Below are 24931 nucleotides of genomic sequence, written 5' to 3'. Positions count from 1 at the left end.
CAGGTTGACGGACGAGGTCAGACAGGAGTCTCCCTGGACTATGATGTTTGGGGATGATATGAGTTTATTAGAGGGATAGCACATGTAGGACATTTTGGAGGTGTGGGAGGTGAGGTGAGGGAGGTGAAATTGAGATGGTTTGGACATGTGCAGAGGAGGGACATGGGGTATATCAGTAGGAGAATGCTGAGAATGGAGCCACCAGGAAGGAGGAAGAGAGGAAGACCAAGGAGGAGGTTTATGGATGTGGTGAGGGAAGACATGCAGGTAGTTGGTTTGAAAGAGGCAGATGTAGAGGACAGGGTGGTATGGAAACGGATGATCCACTGTGGCGACTCCTAATGGGAGCAACCGAAAGAAGTTGAGAAATTGTCTTTTGTGCAGCATGAAATGTTGACTCCAGGGATATCGAAGGTTACATCTGCATGTTATTCGAAGAGGAGCGGTGTTTCTCAAGAGGATGATACACCGGCGCACCAGTACTTCAGCCTGGTGCTGGTACAACATTTTTTTTTTTAGATCCCACTAAAACGCCTTCATGCTATAGTCATTGTGTAAGATCAAGAACCATACCCCCTACATCTCTCTTACTTGTGTATTATAATTATAACTCAATTGGCTTCACGACGTCTATTTTAAGATCCGAGGTGTTGGGTGTCCTCATTTATGTCTGTTCACACCAAATAATTCCTGCTGCCTTTTAATTAGGTGGTGGTGGTTTTTTCATGTAAACGTAACCCAGATTTGAGGTCAAACCCTTCAATTAAGAAGTTACTGATGGACCAATAGATGCACTTAAAATTATCCCAAAGGGGAAATTTTGGGAAACATTCCTTTTATTAATTATTTAGTGTACATATTTGTATCAAATACTGTTCAGTAATGTTACACTGGAGCGGGAGGGGAGAAAGCGCATGCTTTTACTGCCCCTGTGATGGAGCACTCCAAAGTACACAACCGAATTTGGCTTTTGTTTGCATTGACTCACGCATTCATCGTGAAGGATTCTGTTTATTTATTCCGACGCAGCATTGTATTAAGCCTGAATAGGAGGTGAAGAGAGATCTTGCCGTTCACATCCATTTACTGAAGAGTAGACCACAGGAAGTCACTCGTGCACTAAAAAGAAGTCGAGATTCAATCCCAAGAAGGTGTGAAACTTTTAGGGTCCCGTTTTTATTGTTTTCTTCCATCTTCCAAATACAACTTATGAATAATATTCTGTGCAAATGAAAATCAGTGTCTTTTGTTCCATGCTTTAGTGATTTCATACAAGTGTTAATCAGTTCATTTTATCTGTTAAAACAGATTTTACTTCATGTCTTGTGTTCTGTTCTGTGGCAGATGGTGATTCGTTACGTCACTGGCTGCTTTTCCACTTGTCAAACCCTGCTGAAACCATTATTTCATCACTCGACTCATCACTGTTACCAGTCATTTAAAAACAACCGATAAACATCTTACCAAACACACTGCAGTGTGTTAACTACTAAATCTGAACTATTCTTAGCTGGAAACTAAGGAAGGGGTTAATTATTAAAAAAAAAACATCTGAGAATTCACTGTTCGGAATGCTGGCTTCCTCCTTGAGCTTTATTTCGTCTTTCTTGATAGTAAAGATTTTACCCAGAGATTTGAACACTGACGTCTTGTTGCTCAAAGCAGGTCGGGTTCCAACTTCTCCGAGTTCAGCAAACACTTCTACCTGGAGGAACACCGAAATTAGATACATATTAACCCCAGAAGTTAATACATCATTTCTTTTTTCTTTTTCGCATATAAATGTTTGGGACAAATGGACAAGAAATGGAGTTTAGACCCAAGTCTTTGAATCTAATTGAGTATCCTATTAGTATTGATCAGAGGTGGGAAGTAGCGGAGTACAAATTCTTCGTTACTGTACTTAAGTAGATTTTTTCGGTATCAATACTTTACTCCACTATTTATTTTTACTCATTACATTTTTACAAAAATATCTGTACTTTTTACTTCTTACATTTTCAAAACCGGTTCACTACTTTAGTTTTAATCCATTGATTTGGTGAAATGTTTTTTTTATTTTCACTGTGCGCTGATTTCAGCCGAACAACCAATTTCCTGTTACTGCGCGTCTTTTTCAATCCGCTGGTGTATAAAGTCCTGACTCTCACTCACCACAGATGTAGACTAGTTTACAGAGCTAAGAATCAGCAGGCAGAAGGCAGTAAAAAGTTTGGGGTTAATGTGGATGAGACAGAGGGAGTCAGTGACGTAAACATGACTGAGAACAGACACATTCCTGATCATCATCTTTTCTCTGCTTGTGTTCTATATGTGGATCTTCAGCCTGGGTATATATATATACACATATATATATGTATGTATGTATGTATATTTGGCTGTCAAAATTAAAATTATTGTAAACGGCAATAAATTTTATTAACGCGCTATCAATTCAGCGAGCATTTCTGTTTCACCATTTTTATAGAAAATGTAAATACATAAATAAATAACTAAATAAAAAAGAGTTGTACTGTTGTACTCTGCACTGTTATAGCCTTTATATTTAATCACTGTACATATGCTTACATATATATCACATGCTGTACATATGATACATGTTTAACACCTCCAAGTTGCCAGTTTTGGGCACCTGAGCAAGCACTTAACTTACTACTGTTTATTTAGTAAATGAGATCATTAAGAGTCGCTCGGGATAAACACTAACAACAGGAAGTGGCTATATCTCACTATCTTTGTCTCTCTATTTTCTCTATCTAATTGTCTCTGTGTCTCTTTTAGTAAATGTCTCTGTCTCACTGTATATGTCTCTCTCTTGCTGTCTCTCTATTTGTTTCTCACTCTTTCTAAAGCTGTGTCTGTGTCTCTTTGTCTTTGTCTCTGTCTTTCCTGCTTATTTACATGTCTAACAAAGTTTTGAGTTTTGAAGTAATGCCATTAGTGATCTATGATGAAAGACTTCCCTGGTTCGATTCTTACCTCTAGTTTCATATTGAACATTATAAGAAGTTTTTAAAAACAGAAAAATAAAAGGTCATTAAAATTGGTTGCTGATAAATCATGGTATATCAGTGGTGCAGGTGTTGGAGATGTGGTTCTTGTACCTGAGTCACTTCTCATAGACTTCGAGTTACTGAGAGAATGTACAGGAAGGGGAAGTTTTGACCCTCTACCATCATGATCTAAGAGAAAACAGTGGTCTCTTAACTATAGAAAAGCCAAGAGTCCAATAAGCAAAGGCTTGTTTGCCGCTCCTGTGTTGGTGTAATGGTCAGTCAAGTGGTTGCTGCTATCTGACTCACCTGGTTTGATTCCTGCCCCTTAGCTTTCCTTTAAATTGTTTAAAAAGTTTTTAAAAAAACAAATAAGGTCCTAAAAATCAGGTTCTTCTGGAGATCCTGTGGCTCAATTGGAAGAGCTTTACCTCTGGGTTGAGAGGTTGCCGGTTCAAACCCCGGCCAGGGCTCAAAGTTAAGAGTGTGGAAGGTTCCGGTGGCCGTAGTAAAGAAGGTGTCAGAAATGGCTGCGTGGAAGGTTGGATGTGGTTTCACAGGGCGTATCCTGAAGCAGGGGGGCAATATCCGGGCATCTTCCCCCCGGTGTCTGAGAAGCTGAAAACAGGGGGTTATGAAGCAAAAAAGTATCGACTTAGTTTTGCATATATAGGGAAAAATTCTGCCAAAAACCTATCACCCTCACTTTTTCTGAGGCTGTGAAGCAGCAGGTCTTCACAGGCTTTGTTTACAGTCAACTACCTCATTGCTCACCAGACACTACTTTCCAGACAGCTTAACCAGTGTGGGGACAAGCCAGATTCGAACCAGCAACCTCTGAGCTCAAAGGCAAGGCTTTTATGACAAAGCCATCATGTCCCACAACACACCTTCTTTTTTTGGGGGGTTTATCGTTTGTTTCATGCTTCAAAGCAAGCAATTCAGACCAGACAGAAACACAGAAAGCAGGACTCGAACCCTGAACCCCACCAACAGCAAAATACCAGTCTTAACCCACTGAACCATCGGGAAGGACCGGCTGCAACAATTGTTTAGAGCAGGTCTATCTTTTCTTTCAAACCATCAACACAAAAATATAATGCTAAAGACAGACATAGGAAGCAAACCCATGACTAGCAGGGACAAAGCAGGATTCGAACCTTGCTTCATACCATTAGCAAGGCACCAGCATTAACCCACTGAACCATACGGAAAGACAAGCTGGGAAGCTTGTTTAGAGCAGGTCTATCTTTCTTTTTAACCCATCAAAACAAGAATATGAATATGACGTAGGAATCAGTAATTTAACCTGCCTTATGACTAGCAGACAGAAAGCTAGGTTTGAACCCTGACCACCAACATTAGCAAAGTACCAGCCTTAACCCACTAAGCCATCAAAAAAAACATGATGGGAAGCTTGATTAGAGCAGGTCTATCATAATATTGCTAATATTTTTATCGCTAAAGAAAAATGTAGGAAGTGAATCCTGATCGTGACTGGCAGGAAGAAAGCAGGATTCAAACCCTGAACCACACCAAAATTAAGAAACTTGATTTAACCCACTGAACCATCAGGGAAGACAGGCCAGGAGGGTTGTTTAGAGCAGGTCTATCTATCTTTAAACCATCAACACAAGAATATAAAGCTAAAGAAAGATTTAGGAAGCAGGAACATAACCTACATCGCAACCAGCAGGATTCAAACCCTGATCCTCAATATCAGCGAGGCACTAGCCTTAACCCACTGAACCATGGAAGAGATCAGACTGGGATGCATGTTAAGATGAGGCACAAGCCTTAAACTACTGAGCGACCACTGCTGAAAAGCATGTATGCTTTTTTTGGAGGGCTCATACTTTGTTTCATGCCAGCGCTGTAAGAAAGAAGGCATGTAGGACTGGCTTTGAAACCTTACCACCAGCGTGGACTATATTAAGGACCATGTTCAGGCACAAGCCTTAACCCACTGAGATACCACAGAAGTGCCTTTTTTTGGTGGAGTTATCTTTCATTAAAGACCACGAAATTAATCCAAGGGGACAAGGTCCAGAAGTTTTATTTACCAACACAGCAACCAGCTTGACCAGGAATCAAACTCTCAAACTCATCCTTGTGGGGATACTGACATTAGCCCACTAGGCTATCACATCCATCCAGCCAGTTATCTATCTATCTATCTATTTATAATGTGAGGTCCAGTTAACAGCTAAAACAGGTAGCAGTAATAACTACTTTCTACTTAAGTACATGTCAGAGCCAAAACCTCTTTACTTTCACTTAAGTAAAAAAGTTTAATCAGTACTTCAACTTTTACTGTATACTGAGTATTTTGAAACATGAGTATCTGTACTTCTACTTAAGTAAAGGATGTGTGTACTTTTGCCACCTCTGCTAGTCACAATATGGGTTTGCTTCCTAAGTCTGTCTTTAGCATTATATTCTTGTGTTGATTGGCACATCCTGTCCTTCCTGATGGTTCAGTGGGAAAACTTTTTTTAATTAAATACATTTCTGCCAGGAGCCTAAATTGATACTTTTTTTGAACGTTTTTGCTTCATAAACCCCTGTTTTCAGCTTTTCAGACGCCAGGGGGGCAGATGCCCAGATATTGCCCCCCTGTTTCAAGATACGCCCTCCGAAACCACATCCAACCTTCCACGCAGCCATTTCTGACACCTTCTTTACTATGGCCACCGGAACCTTCCACACTCTTAACTTTGAGCCCTGGCCGGGGTTTGAACCGGCAACCTCTCAACCCAGAGGTAAAGCTCTTCCAATTGAGCCCCAGGATCTCCTGAAGAACCTGATTTTTAGGACCTTATTTTTTTTTTAAAAACTTTTTAAACAATTTAAAGGAAAGCTAAGGGGTAGGAATCAAACCAGGTGAGTCAGATAGCAGCAACCACTTCACTGACCATTGCACCAACACAGGAGAGGCAAACAAGCCTTTGCTTATTGGACTCTTGGCTTTTCTATAGTTAGGAGACCAGTGGTTTCTCTTAGATCATGATGGTAGAGGGTCAAAACTTCTCCCTCCTGTACATTCTCTCAGTAACTCGAAGTCTATGAGAAGTGACTCAGGTACAAGAACCACATCTCCAACACCTTCACCACTGATATACCATGATTTACCAGCAACCAATTTTAATGATCTTTCATTGTTCTGTTCTTAAAAACTTCTTAATGTTCAATATAAAACTAGAGGTAAGAATCGAACCAGGGAAGTCTTTCATCATAGATCGCTAATGGCATTACTTCAAAACTCAAAACTTTGTTAGACATGTAAATAAGCAGGAAAGACAAAGACAAAGACAAAGAGACACAGACACAGCTTTAGAAAGAGTGAGAAACAAAAAGAGAGACAGCAAGAGAGAGACATATACAGTGAGACAGAGACATTTACTAAAAGAGACACAGAGACAATTTGATAGGGAAAATAGAGAGACAAAGATAGCGAGATATAGCCACTTCCTGTTGTTAGTGTTTATCCCGAGCGACTCTTAATGATCTCATTTACTAAATGAGCAGTAGTGAGTTAAGAGTTTGCTCAAGTGCCCAAAACTGGCAGCTTGGAGGTGTTAAACATGTATCATATGTACAGCATGTGATATATATGTAAGCATATGTACAGTGATTAAATATAAAGGCTATATCAGTGCAGAGACGTGTGGACATCATTTAGAGCCTTTGCTATGTTTCCACACGGACAGTTAATGAGGTGATACTGGAGAAACTGCACCTCTTTAAGTCAAGTCAGGAAGCTTTTATATATATAAAATTATAGACATTTTACAGATTTAAATGATGTATTGTTTTTATCTGTACGATCAATAAAGACAGTAATTTAAGTTTGTGTCGCCATTATGAGGGAAAAACCCACAAAACGCCACCCAGAGGGTAAATTGTGAGAATCATGGCGGATTTTGGTGTTTGATTTGAGACTCAGAAATAAAACAAAAGTTTACTGATTAAAAATATTTTTATCTGGAGTTAATTTATTTATTTTATATCTAAGTAAAGAAAGGAAAAAATTTCGTGCCGTTTAAAATCATTTTGATTTTGACAGCCAAATATCAAAATGAGCGATAACAACGACCGCCGTGAACCAACATATACCAACAATAACGGACGGTGAGAGTGTGGAAGTTTAAATAGGAGCTGGTGATGATGCTAAACGAGCACCATATGTGCGCGATTGAAGCAGGGAGCTTCAGAGAAAGCGGCTGAGAAAGCACTTGAAGGGGGCCAAAGGGGGCGTGGCAGGTGGATTCCTGACAGATAAACATGTACTGTACATTTTTATAGCATGCCTTCATCAAACAAATCGCGGCAACGCTGTTGTGTAAAAAAAAACTCTCCAAAAACACGTGCATGCACATTCTCATTTATTAATGCACATCATGTACATAAAGAAATATGATTTTCGTTTATCTCGATCATCGGTTATCTAAACGGTTTTTGGCAACCCCCTAGGACATCGACATAACCGGGTTCCACTGTATACAGGAGCGTAGATTACGCGGGGGACATGTCCCCCGCACTTTTTTTATAAAAAGTTCATTCGTCCCCCTCACTTTTTTTAGTGGAGGAAAAAAAAACAGGTAACACTACACATTTCGTCCCCCCCACTTTTGAAATGATGGCTATGCCCCTGACTGTATATATATATATATATATATATATATATATATATATATATATATATATATATATATATATATATATTGATACAAAACTTATTAAAAATGTTGTTACCTAATGAATGTATCCAGGCTGAAGAGCCACATATAGAACACAAGCAGAGAAAAGATGATGATGATCATGAATGTGTCTGTTCTCAGGCATGTTTACATCACTGACTCCTCTGTCTCATCCACATTAACCCCAAACTTCTTACTGCCTTCTGTGGTGAGTGAGAGACAGGACTTTATACACCAGTGGATTGAAAAAGATACGCAATGACAGGAAATCAGTTGTTCCGCTGAAATCGGCACGCAGTGAAAATAAAAATAATATTTCACCAAATCAATGGATTAAAACTAAAGTAACGAGTCTGTTTTGAAAATGTAAGAAGTAAAAAGTACAGATATTTGTGTAAAAATGTAATGAGTAAAAGTAAAAAGTTGTCTGAAAAATAAATAGTGGATTAAAGTACTGATACCGAAAAAATCGACTTAAGTACAGTAACGAAGTATTTGTACTTCGTTACTTCCCACCTCTGGTGACTAGCAGGGACAATGCAGGATTTGAACCCTGATTCACACCATTAGCAAGGCACCAGCATTAACCCACTGAACCATCAGGAAGGACAAGCTGGGAAGATTGTTTAGAGCAGGTCTATCTTTCTTTTTAACACATCAAAACAGGAATATGAAGATGTAGGAATCAGGAATATAACCTACCTCATGACTAGCAGACAGAAAGCCAGGTTTGAACCCTGACCACCAACATTAGCAAAGCCCACCTTAACCCACTAAGCCATCAGAAAAAAACAGGATGGGAAGTTTGATTAGAGCAGGTCTATCATTCTTTTCAAACCATCAACTCAAGAATTTAACGGTAAAGAAAGATGTAGGACGCAAATACAGATGTAAGTAGCACAAGTTGAACCCACATTGTAAATAACAGGAATCGAACCCTATTCCTCACCACCAGTGAGATACCAACGTTAACCCATTGAACCATTGGTGAGGACAGGCTAGGAAGCTTATTTAGAGCAGGTCTATCTTTCCTTTCAACCCATTAAAAACAAAAATATATCGCTAAAGAAAAATGTAGGAAGTGAATCCTGATCGTGACTGGCAGACAGAAAGCAGGATTCGAACACTGAACACCACCAAAAGCACGACACCTGATTTAACCCACTGAACCATCAGAGAAGACAGGCCAGGAAGTTTGTTTAGAGCAGGTCTATCTACCTTTAAACCATCAACACAAGAATATAAAGCTAAAGAAAGATTTAGGAAGCAGGAACATAACCTACATCACAACTAGCAGGATTCAAACCCTGATCCTCACCATCAGCGAGGTACCAGCCTGAATCCAATGAACCATGGAAGAGATCAGACTGGGATGCATGTTTAGATGAGGCACAAGCCTTAAACCACTGAGCGACCACTGCTGAAAAGCATGTGTGCTTTTTGGAGGGTTCATACTTTGTTTCATGCCAGCACAGTAAGAAAGAAGGCATGTAGGACTGGCTTTGAAACCTTATCACCAGCGTGGACTATATTAAGGACCATGTTCAGGCACACGCCTTAACCCACTGAGCTACCACAGAAGTGCCTTTTTTTTTTTTATTTTTTGGTGGGGTTATCTTTCATTAAAGACCAGGAAATCAAGAAATTAATCCAACACAGAAAGGACAGAATTGAAATGTTTTCAGAGTGGACAAGGTCCAGAAGTTTTATTTACCAACACAGCAACCAGCTCCACCAGGAATCAAACTCTCAAACGCATCCTCGTGGGGATACTGACATTAACCCACTAGGCTATCACTCACTCACTCACTCACTCACTCACATACTCACATACATCCATCCATCCATCCATCCATCCATCCATCCATCCATCCATCCATCCATCCATCTATCTATCTATCTATCTATCTATCTATCTATCTATCTATCTATCTATCTATCTATCTATCTATCTATCTATCTATCTATCTATCTATCTATCTATCTATCTATCTATCTAATATGATGTGAGGTCCAGTTAACAGCTAAAACAGGTAGCAGTAATAACTACTTTTTACTTAAGTACATGTCAGAGCCAAAAAGTCTTTACTTTCACTTGAGTAAAAAAGTTTAATCAGTACTTCAACTTTTACCCGAGTATTTTAAAACATGAGGATCTGTACTTCTACTTAAGTAAAGGATGTGTGTACTTTTGCCACCTCTGATACATACATACATACATACACACACACACACACACACACACACACACACACACACACACACACACACACACACACACACACATATATAGAAGAACATATTTACATTTAATCACCACATTATCTGTGTAAAGCTGCTTTGAGACAATGTTCATTGTTAAAAGCGCTATACAAATAAAAATGAATTGAATTGAATTTAATATATACACACATATACACACACACACACACACACAGTTGGCTTACTCCAGTCTGAATGATGTCTCCCGACTCCACTGCAGCTCCGTCTCTGCTGTCCACGTAAATCACGGCGTCTCTCATCAGTTCGTCGTCGAGTTCCCTCCAGTCCGGCCGACAAGCCCCAGCCGCTAACATTTCAAAGTAAAATGTCTTACACTTTACAAAAAAAATGTTTTGTCCCATGCTGAAAGATGCAGTCGTTTCTAACCTGCAATGTGAGCACCAGGTTTAACCCACTCCCCAAACAGCACTTGTTGACTAGAATTAGTGACTGTGATGATGATGTCCACCCATGCACTGCCTCTTGGCAGAAGAAAATACTTTTACAGGACCCTAGACAAGTGCAGCAAACCTTTCAGCTGTCTCCAGTCTCTGGCTGCACACGTACCTAAACACAATATTGTTTCACGGTATTGCATATACACAGGAAAACGAAATCTGAACTAAATAACCTCTTTTAATGTAACTAAAATTGGCCTACTTAGCCTATTCCAACTCAACCAATCAGATGTAGTAGAGTATTTGAATGTTTATGGAATTTCAATATGTATTGAATACATTAATATTAATATTTGTTGTTGTCATTGAACAAATCAACAATAGTGTGTTCCAATGCTCTGTAGTGTTTAATTCCTGTTGTACCCAAGCAATTGATTGACATTTTTACATTGTACATGTGGTAGTTTAAATCTCGCCACACATTCCTGTCCTGAGCAATAAGGTGTGGCTATAAAACATGGCCACGTGAAACAGGACCTATTCCTACAGTGCATATTGACGGATGACAGATCTTTTAACTTTACCTCTTTAAAGGAGAAGATTTTTGTGAAGATTTCATAACGGCTGACTGCCTGTTGGCCACAGCCAAGGATGCACAAGATCTCAGCCTGAGCCGGCATCAGCAGCTAACGGAAGAAAAGCAGTATTTTAGTGTCAGTGCTACATAACTGTGACTCTAGAACCTTCAATCCGGTAGTTCAATAAGGGATTACTTATGCAGAGATTGCGGAGATGGCCGCTGTCCTTTTAAAGGTGATATCTGATCTGTCAATAACCTGTCAAGAGAGTAGAAAACAATGAACTACATTAGAATATCACAATGCTACGAAAACGGGGCATGTCTTGAAAGTCACGTAAAATACAGATTGACATGGCAGAGGTAGAGCTGCATCTGTCTCCAGGAAGATGCAGCTCTAACTCTGCCATGTTAATCTGTATTCTACATGACTTTCAGGACACGCCCCTGTCTCCGTAGTGTTGTGATATTCACGTAGCAGCAGTGGTGCTGAAAGAACGCCCTCGAGAAACAGTTTAGTGAGGAGAAATCAATCCACGTATCAAATATTGAGCACTTTCTAAATAATATAAGGTATAGCGCATCTACTTACCAATGCAAATATGTTAAGCATGATGCATCCCGACACAAATGCCAGACAGGAAAACATTACTAATGCTTGCAAATTTGGGTCACATGATCAGTTGAAATAACAGCATCTGAGCCATTATAGTGTAATGAAATCTCTATGAAAACACTGTAGCAAATTTAGCTCGCAAAGAAAGGTAAATATTTATAGTAATTATAAATATTTAAGTTAAGTTGAATTTGACGGTAATGGAATTAACATTACACTTATTTGTCTGTTCGTCCGCCAAACAGACAGTATAATTTATATTAATTCTATAAAAGAGGTATCTCCCTGGCCAAGAAAGACGTAACCCCCTTTTACTTTATACCGTAAATTAAATTAAAAGAGCAAGTAGTTCAGACCGGATGTAGCAGGAACTTTGCATTTACGAACGTACTCAGAAACGATCACTTGTGAAAAATATGGCGTTTAATAAATGAGACAAACACACATAAAACTAGCTACACGAACAAACAAAAGAAATAAAGAAAACACAAATAAAATAAAATAAACAAAGGTTAAAACTAGGAAAGGAGGGAGAGAAAGGAACAAGAAGAAATTGTTAAAGGAAAGGGAATGGATGGAAATGTTTAAGCTTCAAAATTAAGCACACCCTAACTGGGAAATCGTCACAGGAATTTAAATTCACCTTAAGATTTACTAAGACTTAAAATACGCATCTAAATTCGTTGGTAAAGGAAACGGTTACTTGCATTGGCTTGTTGCACAAGAGTCCGGATGCGAAAAGGAAATCTTTGAAAAGCCAGTTAGGGTGGGGTCAGATGTTCTTCCAGGTTCTCCTGAAGATCAGAGCGGTGGTTGTTCTTGGAAGTGAAGCTTGCCGGAAGATCTTGAAGAAAGAGGGAGTCGTTTCCAAGCTGTTTCGTACGTCTGACCAACGATTGGTGGTGTTCGTGACATTTTAAAGGTCTCGAACTCCACCCATCTTTGGGGGAACGGCCAATACTAAGGGTTGAGATTTTGGAGGGAAAAACTCCCCTTTGTTCCATGTGTCTGTGGGCATGGTTTGGATTATAGAACTTTAAAGTTTTATCTGAAGTGTATTAAGACGGTATGGTGACTTTCCTGATCCAATAAAATGTACCATTGTTTGAAAAGTAAGTTACAGATAATTTTGTGGTCATTTGGATACTAAACACGAGAGGATTGATGGCATAACGGCAGCGGTACATTACATACATAGATCTGTAGTCAAAGTGTAACTAATGTTACTACAACATTATGTTCTGATAAAAGAACGAAAACACAAAACAAAATGCACTTTCATTAGGAAAGTGAAGAGCAGATAATTTTGTATAAATTCTGACATCAGGCCTTAAAAGGACATATAGCATTAGAACAGGTATACATTAACATGCTGGGACCAGTAATTAACGTATAACGGATGTTAGTACAATGTCGTATTCTGATCAAATGAAATGCACCCTTGTCAGGAAAGTAAAGAACAGATAATTTTAAGTCAATTAAGCCTTAATAGAAGAGACACATTAATAGAGTTACATTAATAGGATCTTTAGCGTACAATTATAAACAATAAAGGAGATACATACAAGTATAGGTTAATGTCGTGGGGTGTGGAGCATCTTATTCATTTTGTTTTAATTAGAAAAAGGAATGCTTTATTGTATTAGTGTGTGTGTGTGTGCATTGTGTATGTGTTGGTGTTTTATGGTCGTGGTCTCTATGCGGTCAACAGAGAACCTGCATGGGGTTATCTCGTCTTGTGGTAGGATCCAGACCTTCTGGAGCCAGTTGTGTGTGGGTGTGTGTTTTAGGATTAGGGGGTCTTTGTGAACTCAACAGGAGTTCAGGGTCTGGTCCTGTTTAGTGTCTTTGAAAGGGGGAGTGTGGCACTTATGACTATTTTACCCCCAATAAAAGTTTCAACTTTTGATTGAGGTAAAGATGTCATAGGTTAAAAGGAATGCCTGGGACATGAAATCTAAATGATCTGTGCCAGACGCTACAACACCCTTTCCTGGAATGCCTCAGAGAATAAGGACATACCAAAAGAAAAAGCATCAAGAAGAACGAGGAGCATTCAAAGCAAGTCCAGGACAACATTCTAAATGAAATTGACAGTATCTAGCAGACACCCAGAGGGACTTACAACTGAGCAGCTTGGTGGTTCTGGGATTTGAACTTGCAACCTCCAGATCCAGAGTCCAATGCCTTAACCATTGAGCTACCACCTACCTAAAATCAACCAGGAGGCTACGGTCAAGGCAGTGACTAAGAAGATAACACGCAGCATAAAGCATCCACCAGCATGCTTCAATCTGCTGATAGTGGGGGATTATTAAACATGATTATTTTGCTACATGTATATGTAAAATCAATCACTGTCCATGTTGAATGGATGGTGCTCATTATGGAGCGACGTTCTGAAAATGATATGTATCCATGGGAAATTATCTACTGAGGAATCCTGAGAAAGCCTCACAGCAAGCACCCAATCCATGGAAGTCTTTTTTTTTTACATATTCATTTCTTATCAAAACAAAAACTGCTCAGTTTTAATTTGCTATTGAATAAATGCCACTAATGTACATATAAATGTTCTGAATTTATAATTTATATATTATAAATCTTTTTTTTTTTAAGGCCATTCTATTCAGACTAATACATACAGGATGGCGCTTTATTTCACTTTCATGTTCCGCACAAGCCCCGCCTTCTGCATCATGATTGGCTAAATACACAGTTACCGTCGTCCAATCAGAGAGCCGCTTGTGAATACTAATATCCAATCATACCATTAAAATGGGTGTAATAGGGAGTTTTCTCACAGGAAATGAGTTTACAGCATCGGAAGTATGTAGAGGCCGTTAGAAAACCTGTTGTGATTTTATTTCCGGTTGTTTTAGGTGTTGGCTGCACTGGAGGTGAAGTCTCACTTGCCAGCTCAGGATCTATAAGAAGTTTGTGATTGTTTTTGTTTGTTTGTTTGTTTTATCTGGAGATATTAGTTTTATTTGAGAAGGTGGTGTATTTCCAGTGTGATCCAGAGAGACTTGGTTTTTATTATTATTATTATTATTTCTACATCTAGAAGACAAGAAGCAGGTGGGAATGGAGACCATAAAGTGTGTGGTGGTTGGAGACGGGTGAGTGTGTGATCATGCTGTCTATTGGACGTGTCTACTGGTAGGCTGAGTCACGTGACTTGTTAGAGGAACCAGTTAACCCTGTATATGTTCCTCCAGGTTTATTATAATTAGAAGACATGACAGAGTTAATGTCTGGTAAATAGTTTTAAAAATAAAAGTATCCTATATTTTTTATATCTATTTTTTCTTTAGTGTAATCATCTTTCAATTCCTTCATTGTGGAGCTTTTTGGCTTTACATCTTCACTTCCTGATTCCTGGAATCTCCTTAACTACAAACCCTATACTGTTATACACTTGAACCACAAATAACCTTAATAATCTTATTTATAATAATTATTTAGGAAAACAGCCAATACATGTCCCAAAACACATCAATTGAATGTTTGGATCATCTCATGGCACTTCAGTATCTTATGCAATGGAGTCATGAAACCATTTTCACTTGAAGCAACTTTATAACACAATAAATACATTTTTAGTTTATTTAAGTGAACATTTTATATATAATATGAGTAATTTCTCTCAGGTTGTGTAAGTTTTGTCTGTAAAGATGACCATATACGCAAGATATTCAGCAAAACGTACAGGATGGTTTCCACAGAAATTGGAAACCATCCTGTACGTTTTGCTGAATATCTTGCTGTTCTGGAGCAAGAACCAGTAGCCTTTATTTATTTATTTATTTTTGTCTAAAAAAGTGTACTAAAGACTTTTTGGAGATCCATAAAATTTTAATTTGGAAGCTATAAATTAGAATCTACAACTAAGTTTGTAAAAAAATATTCAATCAAATTGCATTCATTGATGAACAATCGAGGTGGTATGAGGCTCATTTTAGAGAAAAGTGCTCAATTATTTTACTTCAAGATTGGAAAACAGTCATTGCCATTTTTCCTAATAGTAGAGCGCTCCATGTTTTTGTAGTTTAAGTATCTCTGCGTTGAAAAATGTATTCTTGTATAAGATCGGACTACGGTGGTATGGTCATGGTATGCTGTCATATACGCTTGGATGTATATAATCTTTTTTTTATACACAGGGCAGTCGGAAAAACAAGTCTTTTGATCAGCTACAAGACCAACACCTTCCCCAGAGGGCACATCCCTATGGTGTGAGTAACATCACACACTCGTCCACTAAAGTCCAGTAGCCGACAAGAACAGTCTCTTGTTGTGTCTCCGTTCATTTTCTTAGCTTCACTGTGTCCAATAGAAGTATTTGTCCTCTTGTTTTTCTTCACATACACGCAAAGAAATTCTCTCAATTTTTTCCAGACTTTATTATTATTCTGTGAATGTAATGGTAGATGGGAAGCCAGTGAACCTGGAGCTTTGGGACACAGGAGGACAGGAGGAATATGACCGACTCAGGCCTCTTTCCTATCCTCAAACGGTACAGCGCCATGAGCAAGCTCAATGCAGATTAAATATTAACAGTCCATCTCATTTCAATCCTTTTGACCGTGCTTCATTGCTGCTTTTTGTTCTGCATGAAACTGTCGTACCAGTGGCGATTGTTATGAAAATCTGTGCTTGTGTTTCACGGGGCAGAATGTCTCCTATTATGTCCTTGCCACTACTTATTCTGCTAATAAAACTGAATGCGTTCTCTATTTTCCTCTTTACTGCACATCTCTCCATTTCGACTTCCATACCAGTTCAACAAGGCCGTGCCGAATCAAGAAACGGAATGGAAATTATTTTGCATATTTCTCAACCTGAAGTTTTGTCTCATTTTTGATTATTTTTTTCCTTCTCCTCTATAGAAAGTGTTTTTAATCTGCTTCTCGCTGGTGAGCCCTGCCTCGTTCGAGAACATCCGTGTCAAAGTAAGCAGCTTCCTTACCGAACCTGTGTGGCTAAAAAAGTCAAATTAAAGGAAGTGTTTTTTGTGTTCAAAGAACATCTGGACAGCAGGGAAACAGGAAGGGCCTGATATAATGCTTCTGGTCGAGGATATTGCGTAAAACTCTTCCAGTATTTTGTTAGCTGTATGTACAAATAATAATCGTACATTTTATTTGATGATTTGACAATTTAATTTAGATATATTCTATATATAAAGGGCTGTCAAAATTAATGAATTAATTACCTGCTAACGCAAATTAATTTTAACGGCACTAATTTAATTAATGTGCGGTAACAAGTCTGACCTATTTAGTCTCACATTTAGTCCCCAGTTGCTGTGTTATAATGTCCTCCACTTGTCTGGGAAGATGTACCACTAGATTTTCAACTGTATAACCTCCTCATCTCTAAAACTGCTTTGTGACAATGTCCATTGTTATAAGCATTATACAAATACAGTTAAATTGAAAAGTGAATTAGAAGCTCTATAGAAGGCCACTCAACATCTTCTACTCCAGCCCAGGGACATTGTCTTGCTGGAACATTTGGGTCTAATAGTTTCACAAGAAAAGTTCATGCTAACTCCTCCAATGGCATCCTATACAATTATGTGCCTTCAGCTTTGTAGAGGAACCAGAAAAATCTGGGTTTTAGGTTGTTTATGTTAGGTTAGAACCAGAAAAATCTGGTTTTTAGGTTGTTTACAATTAGGTTGTTTTTCCAATTTGTGTCTGTGAAATCTGACTGAGCCGTTTTTTTTTTTTTCTTTCCTCCACAGTGGTATCCTGAGGTCAGACATCATTGCCCAAACACCCCGATCATTCTGGTTGGAACCAAGATCGACTTAAGAGAAGACAAAGACACTGTTGATAAGCTGAAAGAAAAGAAACTCACCCCCATTACTTACCCACAAGGCCTTGCTATGGCTAAAGAAATAGGTCAGTAGTAGAATTAATAATGAAGCAGAACAATTCGCACAATTATACAATCTTGTTTTCCCAAATCGCCAGGCATTATTTAGACACTGTGTACTATTTTATACATATTGTTATTTGTGGTGAGAGTAGGGAGTAGGTTGGGAAGAGCCTGAGAGGTGGAGATATGCGCTGGAGAGAAGGGGAATGAAAATCAGTAGGAGTAAGACAGAGTACATGTGTGTGAATGAGAGGAAGGCAGTGGTTGCAGGGAGAAGAGGTGGAGAAGGTGGAGGAGTTCAGGTACCTGGGGTCAACAGTGCAAAGTAGAGAGTAGAAGTAAAGAAAAGAGTGCAGGCAGGGTGGAGTGGGTGGAGAAGAGTGATAGCAGGAGTGATTTGTGATAGAAGAGTATCTGTGAGAGTGAAAGGGAAAGTTTATAGGACTGTGGTAACACCTGCGATGTTGTATGGATTAGAGACAGTGGCATTGAGTAAAAGACAGGAGGTAGAGCTGAAGATGTTGGTGAGGAGGCGAGATTGAGATGGTTTGGACATGTGCAGAGGAGGGACATGGGGTATATTGGTATGAGAATGCTGAGGATAGAGCCACCAGGAAGGAGGAAAAGAGGAAGAACAAGGAGGAGGTTTATGGATGTGGTGAGGGAACACATGCAGATAATGGATGGAGACAGATGATCTTCTGTGACAACCCCTTATGGAAGAAGCCAAAAGAAGTAATTCACAAAATAGGATGGTCACCTCTTTAAATAGGATGAAGATGTAACCATCAATATCAGACAGAAATTGTCTCTCGAGCAGCACTAAAACGCCTTCATGCTATAGTCATTGTGTAAGCTCGAGAAATCGTAAGTCTAATCATCGTAAATGGGGGACTACGTGTCAATTGGACCATCCCATTCATTTCTAGACGTTTCTCATCTATTTGCAGGTTCTGTGAAATATCTGGAATGCTCCGCTTTAACTCAGCGTGGCCTCAAGACGGTGTTTGACGAAGCCATCCGAGCGGTCCTGTGCCCACCGCCACCCAAAAAGCCGAAGCCGTGCTGCCTCCTCTGAAACATCTGTAAAGAAACATCTGCACTCACCTGAGGAGAGGCGTCACGAGTGGTGGAGAGAAGTGAAGAAAAAGCTGGAAGACTATAAACCATACCCCCTACATCTCTCTTACTTACGTATTATAATTATAACTCAATTGGCTTCACAACGTCTATTTTCAGATCCAAGGTGATGCGTGTCCTCATTTATGTCCGTTTCCACCAAATAATTCCTGCTGCCTTTTAATAACGTTGTTTTTTCATGTAATCGTGACCCAGATTTGAGGTCAAACCCTTCAATTAAGTGACTGATGCACTTAAATGATCCCAAAAGGGAAATTTTGGAAACATTCCTTTTTATTCATTATTTAGTGTACATATTTGGGTCAAATATTCAGTAATGTTACACTGAAGCAGGAGGGGAGAAAGCGCCTCTCTGTGATGGAGCACTCCAAAGTACACAACCGAATTTGGCTTTTGTTTGCATTGACTCACGCATTCATCGTGAAGGATTCAGTTTTTATTCCGACGCAGCATTGTATTAAGCCTGAATAGGAGGTGGAGAAAGATCTTGCCGTTCACATCCATTTACTGAAGAGTAGATCACAGGAAGTGATTTCAGGTCCACTCCCAAGAAGGTGTGAAACTTTTTAAGTCGGGTCCCATTTTTTATTGTTTTCTTCCATCTTCCAACTACAACTTATAAATAAATTTCTGTGCAAATGAAAATCAGTGTCTTTTGTTCCATGCTTTAGTGATTTCATACAAGTGTTAATCAGTTCATTTTATCTGTTAAAACAGATTTTACTTCATGTCTTGTGTTCTGTTCTTGAAACTCGAGTTGTTTTCTGTGTGGCAGATGGTGATTCGTTACGTCACTGGCTGCTTTTCCACTTGTCAAACACGAGCTTAGCAGCGACCGCATCTTGTATCCCCATTCCTGCATTGCGAAAAAATAAACCGCGCTTAATCCGTTTGCGTTTACACCCAGCCCTGCTGAAACCATTATTTCAGCACTCGACTCATCACTGTTACCAGTCATTTGAAAACAACCGACAAACATCTTACCAAACATACTGCAGTGTGTTAACTCCTAAAGCCTTAGCTGGAAACTAAGGAAGGGGTTAATTAATAAAAGAAATCTGAGAATTCACTGTTTGGAATGCTGGCTGAAAAAAAACTAATTTCTTCCTTGAGCTTTATTTCGTCTTTCTTGATAAAGATTTTACCCAGAGATTTGAACACTGTCGTCTTGTTGCGCAAAGCAGGTCGGGTTCCAACTAAAACTTCTCCGAGTTCAGCAAACACTTCTACCTGGAGGAACACCGAAATAAGATACATATTAACCCCAGAAGTTAATACATCATTTATTTTCTTTTTTTGCATATAAATGTTTGGGACAAATGGACAAGAAATGGAGTTTGGACCCAAGTCTTTGAATCTAATCGAGTATCCTATTAGTATTGATAGTTGTTTTAATTACAGATATATTAATGTGTCACTGTAGAAGTGTAAAAATAATAAAATTATATATTTTTATATATATATATATATATATATATATATATATATATATATATATATATATATATATATATATATATATATATACACACACACACACACACACACACACACACACACATATATATACAGAGACACACACACACAGTCGGCTTACTCCAGTCTGAATGATGTCTCCCGCCTCCACTGCAGCTCCGTGTCTGCTGTCCACGTAAATCACGGCGTCTCTCATCAGTGCGTCGTCGAGTTCCCTCCAGTCCGGCCGACAAGCCCCAACCGCTAATATTTCAAAGAAAAATGTCTTACACTTTACAAAAAAAAAAAAAAAGGTTTTGTCCCATACTGAAAGATGCAGACGTTTCTAACCTGCAATGTGAGCACCGGGTTTAACCCACTCCCCAAACAGCACTGGTTGACTAGAATTAGTGACTGTGATGATGATGTCCGCCCCATGCACTGCCTCTTTGGCAGAAGAAAATACTTTTACAGGACCCTGGACACGTGCAGCAAACCTTTCAGCTGTCTCCAGTCTCCGGCTGCACACACGTACCTAAACACAATATGGTTTCACGGTATTGCATATACACAGGAAAACGAAATCTGAATTAAATAACCTCTTTTAAATGTAACTAAAATGGGCCTAAGATACAGCCTATTCCAAAGCAACCAATCAGATGTAGTAGAGTATTTGAAGGTGTATGGAATTAAAATATGTATTGAATATATTAATATTAATATATGTTACCATTGAACAAATCAACAATAGTGTGTTCCAATGCCCTGTAGTGTTTTATTCCTGTTGTACCCAAGCAATTGATTGACATTTTTTACATTGTACATGTGGTAGTTTAAATCTCGCCACACATTCCTGTCCTGTCCTGAGGTGTGGCTATGAAACACGGCCACGTGAAACGGGACCTATTCCCACAGCGCATATTGACGGATGACAGATCTTTTAACTTTACCTCTTTAAAGGAGAAGATTTTTGTGAAGATTTCATAATGGCTGACTGCCTGGTGGCCACAGCCGAGGATGCACAAGATCTCAGCCTGAGCCGGCATCAGCAGCTAACGGAAGAAAAGCAGTATTTTAGTGTCAGTGCTACATCACTGTGACTGTAGAACCTTCAATCCGGTAGTTCAATAAGGGATTACTTTAGCAGAGATTGCAGAGACGGCCGCTGTCCTTTTAAAGGTGATATCTGCCCCGTCCATAACCTGTCAAGAAAGTAGAAAACAATGAACTACATTAGTTACAACATATATAGTATATTCTAGGATGTGCATCTCCATAACTGAGGCTGATGCGATTCACATCTCGATGCATAACCACTAATACATTCAAAGATACATATAAAGCATCTAACGATACGATACGATTCACCCCTATAGCGGTGCAGTCTGATTTCGATTCGAATCATCACAATGCGATTCGGTGGGAAAATATGCAGCTATGCAATTCAATATGGTACAGATTATTCCAACGCATGGCCCTTTCACAAACAAGCCATTGTATCAGGGGAAAAAAAGAAAGACAGATTTTCTTTTCCTGTTCTGTCTCCAGGAAGATGCAGCTCTACCTCTGCCATGTTAATCTGTATTCTACGTGTTTTTCAGGACACGCCCCTGTCTCCGTAGTGTTGTGATATTCACGTAGCAGCAGTGATGCTGAAAGAACGCCTTGAGAAACAGTTTAGTGAGGAGAAATCAATCCACATATTAAATATTGAGCACTTTCTAAATAATGAAGGTATAGCGCATCTACTAATAATTATACAGAATTTATTTATTAATTTTTTACCAATGCAAATGCAAACTTGTATCCAATGCACACTTTTGTAATTGATGCATCACATTGTTAACCTTTATGCAGATGCACCGATGCGAATCAGTGAATCTTACCATCCCATAAGAGGTTTACTATTTTAATGGTTTACAGTGCTCTGAATAAATATTTACCCTTTGCCCTATGTAGTTTCGCAATCTGGAACTGAGATTGGATTCAGTGTCATAAATCTACACCAAACAGCGCATGATACAGACAGGAAAACATTCCTAATGCTTGCAAATTTGGGTCACATGATCAGTTGAACTAACAGCATGTGAGCCGTAATGTAATCTCTATGAATACACCTTTCCTGGAATGCCTCAGAGAATATACCAAAATAAAAAGCATCAAGAAGCATTCAAAGAAATTCCAGGACAACATTCTAAATTAAACTGACAGCATCTGGCAGACCCCAAAGTGACTTACAAATGAGCAACTTGGTGGTTTTGGGATTTGAACTTGTGACCTCCCAAACCGGAGTCTAATGCCTTAACCACTGAGCTACCACCTACCTACCTACCAAAATCAACCAGGAGGCTACGGTCAAGTCAGTGACTGAGAAGATAACACGCAGAATAATGCTTCCACCAGCATGCTTCAACACGTTCTCAGGGTGACAGGAAATAATATAATGGCAGCGTAAGAGGCAGCTCAGTGGTTAGAGGGTTGGACTTTTGGTCTGAAGGTTGTGAGTTCAAATCCCACCAGTGGTGATGCCACTCCTGGGCCCTTAAGCAAGGCCCTCAACCCTCAAATAAGAAAGACGGTATAGTATAAATGAGATCATTGTAAGTCGCTCTGGATAAAGGCGGCTGCCAAATGCCAGAAATTTAAATGCACCTTGTACTCAAAAAGTTCTAAATAGTTTTAACCTCGTCAGAACACATGTGAACTGTACTGCAGCACCTGTCAAACATCTGGAAACACCTTGTCCTTTAGCATTAGTTTAGATTGGTGTCGTTTCTCCAAACATTCATCTGAAATAGTTTGCCAAGATTTCTGACCTCATCTTTTCTGACCTGATCCAGTTCATCCCAGAGAAGTTCAATGGGATTTAGGTGTGGCGTATGCTTGCGTTTCCACAAACTGCGAACATCATCTCTCCTCTTCTCCATCATATACACGTTCTTCTGTTAGGGCCAAAGACTCATCTGTCCACAGAACCTTCTTCCAGACACTCGCTGTTCAATTCTGTGTCTTGTGTCTTGACCCAATTGCATATAAACGAAATGAACGTGTGTGTGTGTGTGTATGTGTGTGTGTGTCTCTCAAAAACCATAGAAGACCTAACTTTTGACAGGGACTGTAAATTTGTTAAACATTTACATGCCACTTTAACAGATTTTATGGACTCACCGCTATGACATTGCCACATGCAGGGTTAAAGAGGAACACAGTTGCTTGTGTGGAGGGTAAATGCAAGTTTTCATTGCGCCTGTAGAAAGCCACCGTCTTTGTGCACAGAAGATCTTCATATGCAATGTATGCAGGCATCAGTCCCATAAACCTGCACACAACAAATCTGTGTTAATGATCATGTGTACATGCATGATCTGATTCTCATTCTGGATGAAAGATCCTGATCATACCCGTTGTGCTGGTGTAAGGGAATAACGGATCTCACGGGTTGCACCACATCCGTGTTGTCGCTCCTGGAGAACTTCCCCAGAATTTCCTCCAGGCGTGGAATCAACTCGTCATAGCTGAGAAAACCAGCAACGACGTCGTCCCTCAGAAACACGGGCTCTGCAGCCATCTTTCTCCTCCAATCCATTCATCCGGAAGACGCTGGAGACAGAATGCACACGCACCCGAAATGAACTTTGTCTCAAGCGTCCCTGTCCCCACTGAATCACGTGGGATTGGCCGCATGACAGTTTGAAGCCACGCCCACTTGTCGGCGACGCTCTGAGAACCTGTTCGGAAATTGTTTTATTGTAAATGTATTATTGTATTATTTTTAATGCTTTAATATTTCGGTATTAACTGAAAAATGTTTGTTTATTTAGTTGAAGACAAAAAAAGCAGTATTTGTTCTCAAATTGTTTGTTTGTGTAAAAACGTTTTTCCAGCATATAAAGCATTATTCATTATAATAGACTCATAATGCACCCTACATTCATTTAAAAATACTTTTTTTTTTAATTATAATAAAATTAAGTGAAATTAAATTATAACATAAGTGTAAAAAAACGTAGTCTGAATGAACCTAAAAGATTCAATATAGTGCCACCTTGTGGTCAAGAACTCTAACACCACTCATTTCCCCTCACGTAATTAAAATATTTTGTGCTAAATTTAGTTTTTCCTCTAATTTCTGTGCAATATTCATAAATTATTCTCAAATTTCATACAATTATGCTAAATTGCTTGCGAAACCAGCTTTTAAAATCCTGTGAATTTCATGTTTCCTAAATTGAAATTGGTCAAAAACTTTCTTTTATCTGCTCCTTCAACCTTCAAAAAAATTGTCATATCAACACCAGTTTGGCATCGTCATCCAAGTTATAAAAAATAATTTTGAATACTCTAATTTTCTTGTCTGTAATGAGGCAATAAATCTGACACAAAACGTGGTGGGCGTCTTTGAGGTAACTGTTCTGAAGTTATGCTAGTGGAGAAGACAGCAGGGCCACAGGTCAAAAAAGTAGGAACAGACAACAGAAATACAATAAATACAAAAAATACAAAATGGTTATGGTCTAAACATATAAAAAAAATGTGAATATGCAGATTGGGTACTTGGCCAAACCAAACTGCTACTTGCGGCTTTTATTTTCGATTATTATTGATATATCTTTTTACACGATTTTAAATGTTTAGTAATTTTGAATTGGTCCAGCGATGCACAGGAGGGTTGTTTTGTCACATTTCTTCTGGGTTCTGCCGTTTCATCCTACCTTCCAAAAACTTCTATGATGGAACTTTTAAATTAAAAAAAGAAAGAATAAGATTCTTTATAATTCTAAAGTTTTACTTTTATACTTGCGAGCTGAGTTTATGATGTAATAACTTGAGAACCAGCCTTTAAACCGATCAGGCATAAGTTTATGACCATCTGCTTAATATCATGCGATCCCCCTTCTGCC

The 24931-nt window shown here is 39.0% G+C and overlaps 2 protein-coding genes across 4 annotated transcripts in view; one reads left to right on the top strand and one right to left on the bottom strand.

Moving 5' to 3' along the window:
• Positions 1-19303, top strand: part of LOC124388821 — a 35510-nt gene extending 16207 nt beyond the window's left edge. Inside the window, exons 6-13 of the mRNA XM_046853880.1 lie at positions 1345-1439; positions 14338-14482; positions 14614-14668; positions 15713-15784; positions 15948-16065; positions 16439-16501; positions 17299-17458; positions 18386-19303. Of these exons, the coding sequence (XP_046709836.1) occupies positions 1345-1439; positions 14338-14482; positions 14614-14668; positions 15713-15784; positions 15948-16065; positions 16439-16501; positions 17299-17458; positions 18386-18513 (836 nt within the window). The 3' untranslated portion in view covers positions 18514-19303. The remainder of the gene's footprint in view (positions 1-1344; positions 1440-14337; positions 14483-14613; positions 14669-15712; positions 15785-15947; positions 16066-16438; positions 16502-17298; positions 17459-18385) is intronic.
• On the bottom strand, positions 1241-23694 carry crym (crystallin, mu). 3 transcript variants are annotated; one of them, XR_006926528.1, is made up of 9 exons: positions 23432-23694; positions 23199-23349; positions 21170-21232; positions 20981-21082; positions 20382-20565; positions 20173-20294; positions 19721-19805; positions 19305-19431; positions 1241-1320 (listed from the first exon to the last, which is right to left on the bottom strand). XR_006926528.1 is itself a non-coding variant. In XM_046854501.1 (8 exons), exons 1-8 carry the CDS (start codon positions 23614-23616, stop codon positions 19367-19369), a joined length of 957 nt encoding a protein of 318 aa, XP_046710457.1. In that variant the 5' UTR covers positions 23617-23694; the 3' UTR covers positions 19225-19366. The 3 variants fall into 3 exon arrangements, 1 of the variants encoding a protein (XP_046710457.1); XR_006926527.1 differs by lacking the exon at positions 1241-1320 and adding an exon at positions 18990-19178 and having other exon boundaries at positions 19300-19431; positions 23432-23693; XM_046854501.1 differs by lacking the exon at positions 1241-1320 and having other exon boundaries at positions 19225-19431.
• Positions 23695-24931: the final 1237 nt, after the last annotated feature.

This window comes from Silurus meridionalis, chromosome 7 (assembly GCF_014805685.1).
Source record: "Silurus meridionalis isolate SWU-2019-XX chromosome 7, ASM1480568v1, whole genome shotgun sequence".
Classification (NCBI taxonomy): Eukaryota; Metazoa; Chordata; class Actinopteri; order Siluriformes; family Siluridae; genus Silurus; species Silurus meridionalis.
Note: the sequence above shows the minus strand (reverse complement) of the source record. Positions and strands in the feature narration are given on the sequence as shown.

Bases quoted from the DNA above. Each gene is read 5' to 3' on its own strand.
- crym (XM_046854501.1), bottom strand. From the start codon at position 23,616: ATGGATTGGAGGAGAAAGATGGCTGCAGAGCCCGTGTTTCTGAGGGAC. The intron at 23,350-23,431 runs GTATGATCAGGA...TGTTGTGTGCAG, and splicing joins CCCTTACACCAGCACAACGG to GTTTATGGGACTGATGCCTG. The intron at 21,233-23,198 runs GTGAGTCCATAA...CTTTCTTGACAG, and splicing joins CATGTGGCAATGTCATAGCG to GTTATGGACGGGGCAGATAT.